The 12,145-nt window shown below is 43.7% G+C and overlaps 1 protein-coding gene across 2 annotated transcripts in view; it reads left to right on the top strand.

Annotated features, from left to right (window-relative positions):
* The window catches only part of SORBS2 (sorbin and SH3 domain containing 2), a 325,434-nt gene that overhangs the window by 214,517 nt on the left and 98,772 nt on the right, over positions 1-12,145 (top strand). For both annotated transcript variants that reach the window (XM_088478777.1, XM_088478776.1), the window contains exon 9: positions 1,744-1,916. In XM_088478777.1, the coding sequence (XP_088334903.1) occupies positions 1,744-1,916 (173 nt within the window). The remainder of the gene's footprint in view (positions 1-1,743; positions 1,917-12,145) is intronic.

Raw genomic sequence — 12,145 nt, forward strand, 5'->3', positions numbered from 1 at the left:
GTAGACTAAAGTGCAAAAGGATTTCTTAATTCTATGTTTAAATGTATATAATTAAAAAATCCTATTACAGTTGGAATCTTCCCTTCATTATTCTGCATTTGCCATAACCAATTTAAATCTCTTTATAATGTTCTAATTGGCCTACATTTTTAAAGTCTCCCTGCCTACCAGTAATATACTGTAATAAATGAAAGCCACTGTAGCTATAGAAAAGCACAGTGATGGTAACAGTGCTGACATGATTTCAGGGATTAGCTGGTACTGTGTTAATGAGATTCTGGATAGAGATATGCAAATGAGAATAATTGAGGCATCCTTTGTATGCTACTTAGCTACAGTACGTACTGGATACAGTATAAATCTGAGCTGTCCATCAGCTAAGCCATTTGCAATCTCATAACTGCACGGTTAGCATTAGCGATCAGTTGTATAGCAAAATGATGAATAGGAGTAGTATCTGCAATTGTCCTACACCATTAGTGTGGATGAGTGTAGAGAGGTGTGTCAGGAGGTGGCTTCACTGTGAACATGTTCTCTGAGCTGCATAAGGAATGTGGTTAATTTCAGTGTAACTACAAAGAAGACATTCTGAAACAAAAGAGACCTCTGATATTCTGCCAAAATCAGACAATTGCCATCTGCTTGTGCTATTTGAAACACTTATTGTTCTTGACGTTGCCTTTCACCGGCCTCCAGGGCCCACCCTAATTTGTATAACCTTTTATATTCTTCAGCTGAAAAATGAAACGTCCCATTGTAGCGTAGAAGGATGTTGTGCGATCGCCTATGGTAATGAATGTTGGGAAATATTCATTCTCTTCTTTAGAGCGGAGCAATAAAATCCTGGTATCACTCCCTCAGAAAATAAGGGGAAAAACGACTTTAATATCTCAATTGAATGAAAATTGTTTCTCAAATGTTGTCTGTTGTCAGTAGAGCTACAGATAAATAAAATACTTATTTTCGACTTTCCTCGTCAATTTCCGCACTTGTCCAGATGATTTACTGTTCAGAGATCAGCTGACAGAACATAATAGACTGTTCATGCTTTTCATTTCTGGTCTTTGACTTGTTATTTTTTAGAGTGTTAGAATGTCAGCCTTTTTACTCATTGATTGTTGTGGAAAGAGTGTTTAAAATACAGTCCTTTCTTATATCTGTGTCTCAATAATAATAAGTATACAGTGGCTTTAAGCATATAAAAATGAGCAAGATACAGCATTGGGATTGTATCATGTGTAAATCTTACTGGTAAAATGAAGCTAAGTTTATTACTAAAATCTAAACCTGAAATGCAGCATGCTTTGTGCAAAAGAGGCACTAGTAACAATGTATGTATAACAATGATCAAAAACACCAATACCTGAGAAGGTTGTGATTGTGGGGAAATCATTTTCCCATATATCCTGCCTTAATAATGTAGTTGTGAGTGGAATTTACTAACATATAACCATCTACTTTCAGTCCAGCTTTACTATGATACGGCAGGTCCAAACACCTAGTGCTCCTGTCTCTTGCTCCCGATTGCCTGAGTATGGGTAGCTGTTGTCTATCCTCCTGACATGAATTTCCCATTAAGTAATAATAATGACAAAAAAAGCCCTCTCAAAAAAAATGTTCTATTAGTGAAAAATGTGCTGTTGAAAATTAGCAAAATCTTTTCAAATGGCCATGTGGTGTTTATCTCCCATATTGTGTAGGGTGTCAGAAAAGGAAACTAAATGTGTTCTGCTGTCTCTGTAGACTCTACAGAATGTTATTCCCAGCTATACCAGTCTGACGTAAGCCGAAGCAGCAGCACTATACCAATCTGCAGGACCTCGGAGGAAGAGAAGAAAGTCTCTGTCATTAAGGCACCACATTATGCTGGCATTGGACCTGTGGATGAGTCCGGAATACCAACGGCAATTAGAACGGTAGGAGGAAATATCTACAGTCCTTTTACTATTGCTTGCCATATGCAGTATTGTCCACTGTAGATGCTGCTTTTAGCCATACTAGCTCAGGGATACAGATAAAGATTTCTCCCCTTGTAGAAAGTAGTCTGTGCCCTGACATCTTCGTTGCCATATGTGACTTTGTGCCAGTTTTCGGTTCCTGAAATGTAATCTGTAATGGTACAAGTTCACAAAAGCCACTCTTCTAATTTGTGGTAAATAACATGAGGCTGAATGTAATATTTGTAATGTACATTTAGGCCTGACAAAAATATTTATGTATAGTTAAGTAAGAAAATTGTACAGTGGCCTACAGCATATAATGAAACTACACTATAAAATACTATACATAGGTATGTTTGTGGTTTTACATCAGTGTACTAACTACAGTTGTTTCCTATAGGGAATGGAGAATTCAGTCATTGTGTCTTCTCTGCCTTCTGAAATGATTCTTTCCTGCAATTTGTGGCTCATTGCTGTATGTGTGTGACCAACAGCAGCATCACACGCGCTACTCACTGATAACACTGGTACAAACCACTTCTGTTTACTATCATGTTGAAAAAAAATGGTTTTACCAGTTTGGAAATGAGAACACTTTAGGTAGTGCCCCAGACCACGCCTCTAAACAGCGAAGTGCAGTCCGCACATTAAGCCCAACCCCTTTTAAGCATCTAGCATTTGAGATAGATTGTGTGTTTGGTCCGGTATTTTGCATATTAGGACTGTGCACCTTGGTTTATGGGCACTCATCCATATGTATTAGCTTGTTAAGAATAGATATACAAAATGTATTAAAACTTCCGAAGATGAATAATACACTTGTTTTCACAAAACATGGGGAGAATTGTTTTTGAATAAATATCACTCTAGTTTTTTTGTTGTTGTTTTTTTCACTCTATAGTTATCCTTACAAGGATCGTGATTAATATATAACCATACTCCTGCAGAAATTCTCCTCTGAGGGTTGGGGGGCTGAGACCACAGGTCTCTGCTGGAACCCCCGCAACCAAGGAATATTGCCCAAGACAAGCCAGGTTTACAACAAAAGAAAAGTTGCAGTATCATTTCTACCCACCTGATAGAGATGACTGAACTATAAAAAAAAATGTTTTTGTTATTTTGTAGACTATATTATAAAAGGAAAAATATTAGTGGGTATAATATATTTATGGCATGCATAAAACTGTAATGTGGCATTTGATATAAACTCTGGAGTTGAATGGCTCCCAAGTGACGCTTCTCATTGCTTCATTGTTCCCATTTTCCTTAACCTTTTATGTTTGTAATTCCCAGTTCCCCTCACCATCCTGATCCTGTAATAATATTATTACTGATTGTAGTATAATGTCTCCCTGCCTGCCAGTAAAATACTGTAACAGCTGAAAGCCCCTATGTGCTACTGTATCTATAGAAACACACAGTGATCGTAAACACACTGGCATCGTCTCGGGGTCGGGTTAGTGCTGTATTAATGAGATTCTGCATGGAGATATGCAAATGAGTACAACAAAGTATAACTGGCCTAATCTTATGAATCAACGCAATATGTGTGTGATAAGCAGAGGTGAGGTCCCAGCGAGAAGGATAGCTGCAGTGTAATTGATCACTGTGACCCACAGACTGTCTTTGCAGTGACATATATCCTTAACAAGAATATACCTCTAGATTAATAGAATATATATTTTACATCTAAACCTTTCTATTGCTTACATAACCTATGATGTAAAGCAGTACATATTCTGAAGGGATTCTGTATGATTGGCCGGCGGTTCAAATCCCGACAGCGGCAGCCCGACAAGGATGAAAATCTCGATCGTCCCAAGGTAAGTATTCACTAACCTATTCTACCCTCTAACCCTAACCTCCCCCCTGAGTGCCTAAACCTAAACCTAGGTCCACCGGGGGGTGCCTACCACTAACCTCCCCCAGGGGGTGCCTAACCCTAACCCCCCCTTCCCCTAGCCTAAACCTAACCTCCCGGGGGGGGGTGCCTAACCCAAAGTCCCCACCGGGAACCCTAAACCTAACCCTCCTCCCCCCGCGGCTGTCCACGCCCGTCGCCCGGCTTACCTTCGATCGGTAAGCCAGGTGTCGGTCTCCCGGCGTAGGGAAAATGACAGGCATCAGGATTTCGAAGACTGTCATTTAACCCTTGCCGGGATTATAGTCGGGAAGCTGGTGGTCGGGATTCCGTCCATCGGCTTCCCGACTGTTTCCCATTCCTTGGAAGACCTTGGAATGAGGCATTTAAAAAAAAAAAAAAAGTTTTATACTCTATTGGAAAAGCAATTTCTCTCCCACTAGAGCACAATTTCTCATGCCGAAGTCAATACCTGCCAGGTTATTTTTCTTCTATGACTGTAATTAGATTTTTCAAATCTCTGGGTTCAAGTTTACCCTAAAATTACACACACACACACACACTTTGACAATTGACAATGCTAGAATTCTGTATATATTCATATAAAGAGCGGCATGGACATTCACAAATATTTATTTAGAAAAATGGACGCTGGTTAGAACTAAAGATATACAGTATCTAGATATTAAAGAATAATAGCAGAAACACAGCAATGGCGTGTGTCTGCAGTGTGCATCCTTCTTTACCTGGCACAAGCACGCATCTCATTCTTCTAGCACAACATTGTAAAATATACCTTGGAACACCCCCACATCACTCATCCCAAAATGCCCCCACACGCATCAAAAGCTTTCAAATTTCTACCACATTCCTCTCAGATAACCCACTTGCTACAAGATAACCCAACACTCCCCCATATGGGATACAGTTGAGAGCTCAGCTGTCGGGATGCCAGGGCTCAGAATTCTGACACCAGTCAAAATCCCAGTGCCAGCATCCTAACCGCATGCTGCCTATAAGTATTAGGGTTAGGGGGAGGGTTAGCCACTAGGGGGAGGATTAAGGATAGGCTGCTGGGGGGCAGAGTTAGGGTTGGGCTGCAGGGGGAGGTTACATTTAGGCTGCAGGGAGGGAGGGTTAGGATACTTATCGACAGGTGTCTGTATCCTAACCGTCGGGATGCTGGCATTGGGATTTTAGTCACCAGGATCCCGAGCGCTAGCATCCCACACCCAAACCCCCAAGACACCAACTTGCCACAAATTCACTCTCAGACCCTGAAACCTCACTACATGCCACAGAAACCTATCCACATGCGAACATCATGCCTGTCAGACTTCCCCATAAGCCCCAGAATTCCTGCTTATGTCCAGCAAGCCTCTCCAACATAACCATCATATAGGGTCACCACCCGTCTGGGATTCCTCCAGACAATCCAGAGATAAGCAGCACTGTCACGAGTCTGGAGGCTGCCTATTCACAGATGGGTGGTGAACGGGAATCCCTGTGCTTGGAGCGTCATCACTGAATGTTTCATTGGTGGACCGTCCCACTCTGCTACACTGTTTCACCTCCAGTCCACCCACTGGAGCAGTGCACTAGCTCACCACATGCATCTTCCTAGTCTCCCCGGCAGTCGAAAGCACATCTCTCCTGGCAGTATGATTTTGTTTTGTCTTGATGCATACATGGATTCTTGCTCCTAGCTGCTCAATGAATTTCATCCGCCTGTGCCATTTGGATAGCTGTTACCTGCTGATATTTCTCTATTGTGAAGCTAACCTGTATCCTTCTAAAGATCTGCTTGCTACAGGTATCCTTGCTACAGTGCAAAGTATTTGTGCCTGTTGAAAATAACTGTTTAGCATTTCATTACAGTGCAAATAATCAGGAGTACTCTGAAAATCTACTCAATAGCTTGCTGCTGTGCAAAGTACTTGTGCTCTTCAGAAAATCCATTATCTTTTAGCAATTCTTTACTGTGGAAAATACTTGCTATATGAACGAACTGTTCAGTATTTCTCTAAAAGGCAATTAATTACCTGTGTATTCAGACAACCTATTACTTGCCATCAGTTCTCTACTGTGGAAAATACTTGTGCTATTGAAAAGAACTGTTTAGTATTTTTCTACAAAGTATTTATATGTGCATTCAGAAAACCTGTTGTCATTAATTCTCAATTGTAAAAAAACCTGTGCTATATGAAATAATTGTCCAGCATAAAATGTATCAGTGCTATTGGGTAAACTGGCAAGCATAGTCTTCAGTGCAAATTGCTAGTGCTATACTGAGGATCTGAAGTTCTGGTGGCTGCCGAGTACCTGTGAACAATCGTAGTTTCCAGGAAAGGGGGCTGCTACAGGCAAAGCCTGTTGCCTGCCACTGTGTGTTTTGGCAAGCTTTAGATGAGCACTCGTGATCCTATTAATAGTCAGTAGTTTCCTCTGCCATGATTCCCATTTGTGCCCTGTATGTTGCTGATGGTGGAGTCATGAAGACAGACTTTTGCTGAGACAAAAGAAGTTTGACTATGCCCAGTTATTGCCATAGATGACTTTTGTGGCCATGGCAATACAACTGACAATTTGCACTTTGCTCTTGGAGCTAGTATGCGAGATTTTCCCATCCTGGAAAGACTGAACACTGTTCATCTCAGTTTTTTCAATTTGGTCAATAAAGCTCTGGATGTAATTAATTGAATACCCGGAGCCTTAACAGTGTATTTATAACATTTCCTGACAGGCAATTATTTTCTGTAGATTTTCATGAATTTCTTTTGATGAAAGACCTCTAACCTGCGACTGATGGTAAGGGCAAATGTATGTAAGATTTCGATTGGACAGCGCCAGCTAAAATCAGACCTGATACTTACCCAATATATTCATTTTGGTGGTATGTATTATTAACTTTCAAAACATTCTGCATGACACACGAGCTCCCAGTGGGTATGAGAAGAGAAGCTTGGAACAAAGTATTTCATGTTCTATTGAAAATGTAATGTCAGACTGCAGACCACAGTTGTCATTTTAACTGGATTGATGCCAACAGGGAAGAATGACCTGTCACCCCTTTTATATTCCATGTTTGGGCAATCCATAAAAAGATATGAGCTAATCCATTGCAAAAATATATAGTAATGCAGAACATCAGGCAATGGGCAAATGCTTGAAATATTAGGTTAGATAGCCCTTTACTACTGACAAGGTAAATGAGTTGCTATTTTGAATACAAAGAGATCTTACTGTTGAATTGTGCAGTGGTATCTGCCTTCCTCATCATATTCCTTTTACCCCAGTACAATGTCTTCCACAGATGGAGATCGGCATAAAGAGCTCGCCCTACTAAAAAATAGTTTGTGAGAGATATATACACAGTGTGTATGTGTGTGTATATATATATATATATATATATATATATATATATATTAGGGGTGTGCACCGGCCACTTTTCGTGTTTTGTGTTTTGGTTTTGGATCTGGATCTTTCTTCGTGTTTTGGATCTGGATTGGTTTTGCCAAAACCACCCCTCCGTGTTTTGGGTTCTGGGTTTTGTGTTTTGGATCTGTATTTTTTTTTTAAAAAGCATAAAAACAGCTAAAATCACAGAATTTGTTGGTTTCTCTGCTCCTATGCTATTATTAACCTCAATAACCTTAATTTCCACTCATTTCCAGTCTATTCTGAACACCTCACACCTCACAATAGTGTTTTCATGTCCAAAAGGTTGCACCGAGGTAGCTGGATGACTATGCTAAGCGACACGAGTGGGCGGCACAAACACGTGACCCATCTAGGAGTGACACTGCAGTGGCAGACAGGATGGCAGTTAGAAAAACTAGGCCCCAAACTGTACATAATGCAAAGAAAAAAAAGAAGTGCAAGATGGAATTGTCCTTGGGCCCTCCCACCCACCCTTATGTTGTATAAACAGGACATGCACACTTTAACAAATCAATCATTTCAGCGCCAGGGTCTGCCACACAACTGTGGCTGAAATGATTGGTTCGTTTGGGCCCCCACAAAACAAGCTGGCAATTAATGTGTCCCTGCACAAACTGGCTCTACGGAGGCAAGATGTCATCCTCATCCTCCTCATCCACCGATTCCTCACCCTCTTCAGTGTGTACATCCTCATCCTCACAAAGTATTAACTCGTCCCCACTTGAATCCACCACCACAGGTCCCTCTGTACCTTCTGGAGGCTGGTCTGCCTGGAAGAGCTGATAATTCATTTTGATGAACATCATCTTCTCCACATTCTGTGGAAGCAACCTCCTACGCCTTTCGCTGACAAGGTTCCCGGCTGCACTAAACACTCTTTCGGAGTACACACTGGAGGGGGGGCAACTCAGGTAAAATAGAGCCAGCTTGTACAGGGGCCTCCAAATTGCCTCTTTTTCCTGCCAGTACAGGTATGGACTGTCTGACATGCCTACTTGGATGCTGTCACCGATGTAATCCTCCACCATTCTGTCAATGGTGACAGTATCATATGCAGTGACAGTAGACATGTCAGAAATTGTTGCCAGGTCCTTCAGTCCGGACCAGATGTCCAAACTTGGTCCTGCCTGCCCTGCATCACCGCCAGCGGGTTGCTTAGGATACCTAAGTTTTTTCCTGGCAGCCCCAGTTGCGGGAGAAAATGAAGAAGGAGCCGTTGACGTGTCACGTTCCGCTTCAGCTGACAGTGTGTTCACCAGCAGGTCTTTGCACCTCTGCAGGCTTGTGTCGGCCGGAAAGAGAGACACCACATAGGCTTTAAACCTAGGATCAAGCACGGTGGCCAAAATGTAGTGGTCTGATTTCAACAGATTGACCACCCTGGAATCCTGGCAAAGCGAATGAAGGGCTTCATCCACAAGTCCCACATGCCGAGCGGAATCGCTCCGTCTTAGCTCCTCCTTCACTTTCTCCAGCTGCTTCTGCAAAAGCCTGATGAGGGGAATGACCTGACTCAAGCTGGCTGTGTCTGAACTGACTTCACGTGTGGCAAGTTCGAAGGGCTGGAGAACCTTGCACAACACGGAAATCATTCTCCACTGCGCTTGAGTCAGGTGCATACCCCCTCCTTTGCCTATGTCATAGGTGGATGTATAGGCTTGTATGGCCTTTTGCTGCTCCTCCATCCTCTGAAGCATATAGAGGGTTGAGTTCCACCGCGTCACAACCTCTTGCTTCAGGTGATGGCGGGGCAGGTTCAAGAGTGTTTGCTGGCGCTCCAGTCTTCGGCACGCAGTCGCTGAATGGCGAAAGTGGCCAGAAATTTTTCGGGCCACCCAAAGCGTCTCCTGCACGCCCCTGTCGCTTTTCAGAAAATTCTGCACCACCAAGTTTATTGTGTGAGCAAAACATGGGACGTGCTGGAATTTGCCCAGATGTAATGCCCGCACAATATTGGTGGCGTTGTCAGATATCACAAATCCCCAGGAGAGTCTAAGTGGGGTAAGCCACTGGGCGATGATTTCCCTCAGTTTCTCTAAGAGGTTGTCGGCGGTGTGCCTCTTACTGAAACCGGTGATACACAGCGTAGCCTGCCTTGTAACGAGCTGGCGTTTCTGAGATGCTGCTACTGGTGACGCTGCTGCTGTTGCTGCGTAAGGTGATACATCTACCCAGTGGGCTGTCACAGTCATATAGTCCTTAGTCTGCCCTGTTCCACTTGTCCACATGTCCGTGGTTAAGTGGACATTGTGTACAACGGCATTTTTCAGGACACTGAGGACACTTTTTCTGACGTTTCTGTACAGTCTCGGTATCGCCTGCCTAGTGAAGTGGAATCTAGACGGGATTTGGAACCGGGGACACACTACCTCCATCAATTGTCTAAATCCCACTGCACTAATGGCGGATACCGGACGCACGTCTAACACCAACATAGCAGTCAAGGCCTCAGTTATACGTTTTGCTTCAGGATGACTGCTGTCGTACTTCATCCTCCTCACTAAGGACTGTTGGAGGGTCAATTGTTTAGTAAAAGTAGTGGTGTTCCTACTTCCTCTCTGGGATGATGAACGACTCCCAGCAGCAGCAACAGCAGCAGCGGCAGCAGTAGGCGTAGCAATGCAGGATCCTCCAGAGGAATCCCGGATAGGAGAGTCAGTCATGCCAGTGACATGGCCTGCAGGACTACTTCCGATCCTGACTAAGGAGGAAATTGACGAGGAGGGAGTTGACGGTGTGGTTTGCAGGCGCTTGGATACAACAGGACAACGGGATTTAGGTGTCCCTGGACTGCTTACGGTCTTAGCCAAAGTTTCTGAACTTGACAGTAACTTTTTATGAACGCGCTGCAGGTGCCGTATAAGGGAGGATGTTCCTAGGTGGTTGACGTCCCTACCCCTACTTATTTCACCTTTACATATGGTACATATGGCAAGACAGTTGTTGTCCGGATTTGGATAGAAATATTGCCAGACCAAAGAGGTGGAATGTTTGGTCTTCTGCCCAGGCATGACCGTGATGGGCTTTTTCATCCCACGGACAACAACTGTCTCCCCCGGAGCCTGATTTAAACAAACCACATCACCATCAGAATCCTCCTCGCCAACTTCCTCCTCAGCGCCAGCTACACCAGTATCCTCATCCTGTTGTACTTCAACAGTGACATCTTCAATTTGCATATCAGCAAGTGGACTGTGGGTGCTCCTTTCAGCACTTGCAGGGGGCGTGCAAATGGTGGAAAGAGCCACCTCTTCACGTCCAGTGCTGGGAAGGTCAGGCATCGCAACCACCACCACACTTGGACTCTCCTTGGGGATTTGTGATATCTTCTTAGAAAGCACAGTTCTTCGCTGTGCTTTTGCCAGCTTAACTCTTTTGATTTTTTTAGTGGGAGGAGGGCTTCCATCGTCATGTGAAGCTGAACCACTAGTCATGAACATACTAGGGATCGACCTTAGCCGTTCCTTGCCACTCCGTGTCGTAAATGGCATATTGGCAAGTTTACGTTTCTCTTCAGCTGATTTAAATGTCTTTTTCAAGGTCATTTTCCTGAACTTTGCCATTTGGGATTGTATGTGCCCTCTACTATGACATTGGGCATCGGCCTTGGCAGACGACGTTGATGGCATGTTATCGTCTATGTCATGACTAGTGGCAGCAGCTTCAGCACTAGGAGGAAGTGGTTCTTGATCTTTCTCTATTTTATTTTTATCGGAGAAAGTTTGGTCCTCCATTTATGTTATATCGATTTGATATATACGTGCGGCTAAACACAGAAAATAATTTTTTTTTTGGTTTGGACTGGAGTGTACTTTGTGGGTTACAGCACCCTTTAACGGTCAAGCCAGCCGGCCCTTTACTTATGACACAGGCGCACGCTTGGCACTACTTTGTTGATGCACGTGCGGCTACTGCGCACACAATTCACAAACACAGAAAATAATTTTTTTTTTGTTTGGACTGGAGTGTACTTTCGGGGGTTACAGCACCCTTTAACGGTCAAGCCAGCCGGCCCTTTACTTATGACACAGGCGCACGCTTGGCACTACTTTGTTGATGCACGTGCGGCTACTGCGCACACAATTCACAAACACAGAAAATAATATTTTTTTTGGTTTGGACTGGAGTGTACTTTGGGGGTTACAGCACCCTTTAACGGTCAAGCCAGCCGGCCCTTTACTTATGACACAGGCGCACGCTTGGCACTACTTTGTTGATGCACGTGCGGCTACTGCGCACACAATTCACAAACACAGAAAATAATTTTTTTTTGGTTTGGACTGGAGTGTACTTTCGGGGGTTACAGCACCCTTTAACGGTCAAGCCAGCCGGCCCTTTACTTATGACACAGGCGCACGCTTGGCACTACTTTGTTGATGCACGTGCGGCTACTGCGCACACAATTCACAAACACAGAAAATAATTTTTTTTTGGTTTGGACTGGAGTGTACTTTGGGGGTTACAGCACCCTTTAACGGTCAAGCCAGCCGGCCCTTTACTTATGACACAGGCGCACGCTTGGCACTACTTTGTTGATGCACGTGCGGCTACTGCGCACACAATTCACAAACACAGAAAATAATTTTTTTTTGGTTTGGACTGGAGTGTACTTTGGGGGTTACAGCACCCTTTAACGGTCAAGCCAGCCGGCCCTTTACTTATGACACAGGCGCACGCTTGGCACTACTTTGTTGATGCACGTGCGGCTACTGCGCACACAATTCACAAACACAGAAAATAATTTTTTTTTGGTTTGGACTGGAGTGTACTTTCGGGGGTTACAGCACCCTTTAACGGTCAAGCCAGCCGGCCCTTTACTTATGACACAGGCGCACGCTTGGCACTACTTTGTTGATGCACGTGCGGCTACTGCGCACACAATTCACAAACACAGAAAATAATT

This window comes from Taudactylus pleione, unplaced genomic scaffold, assembly GCF_031769625.1.
Source record: "Taudactylus pleione unplaced genomic scaffold, aTauple2 ptg000218l, whole genome shotgun sequence".
NCBI lineage: Eukaryota > Metazoa > Chordata > Amphibia > Anura > Myobatrachidae > Taudactylus > Taudactylus pleione.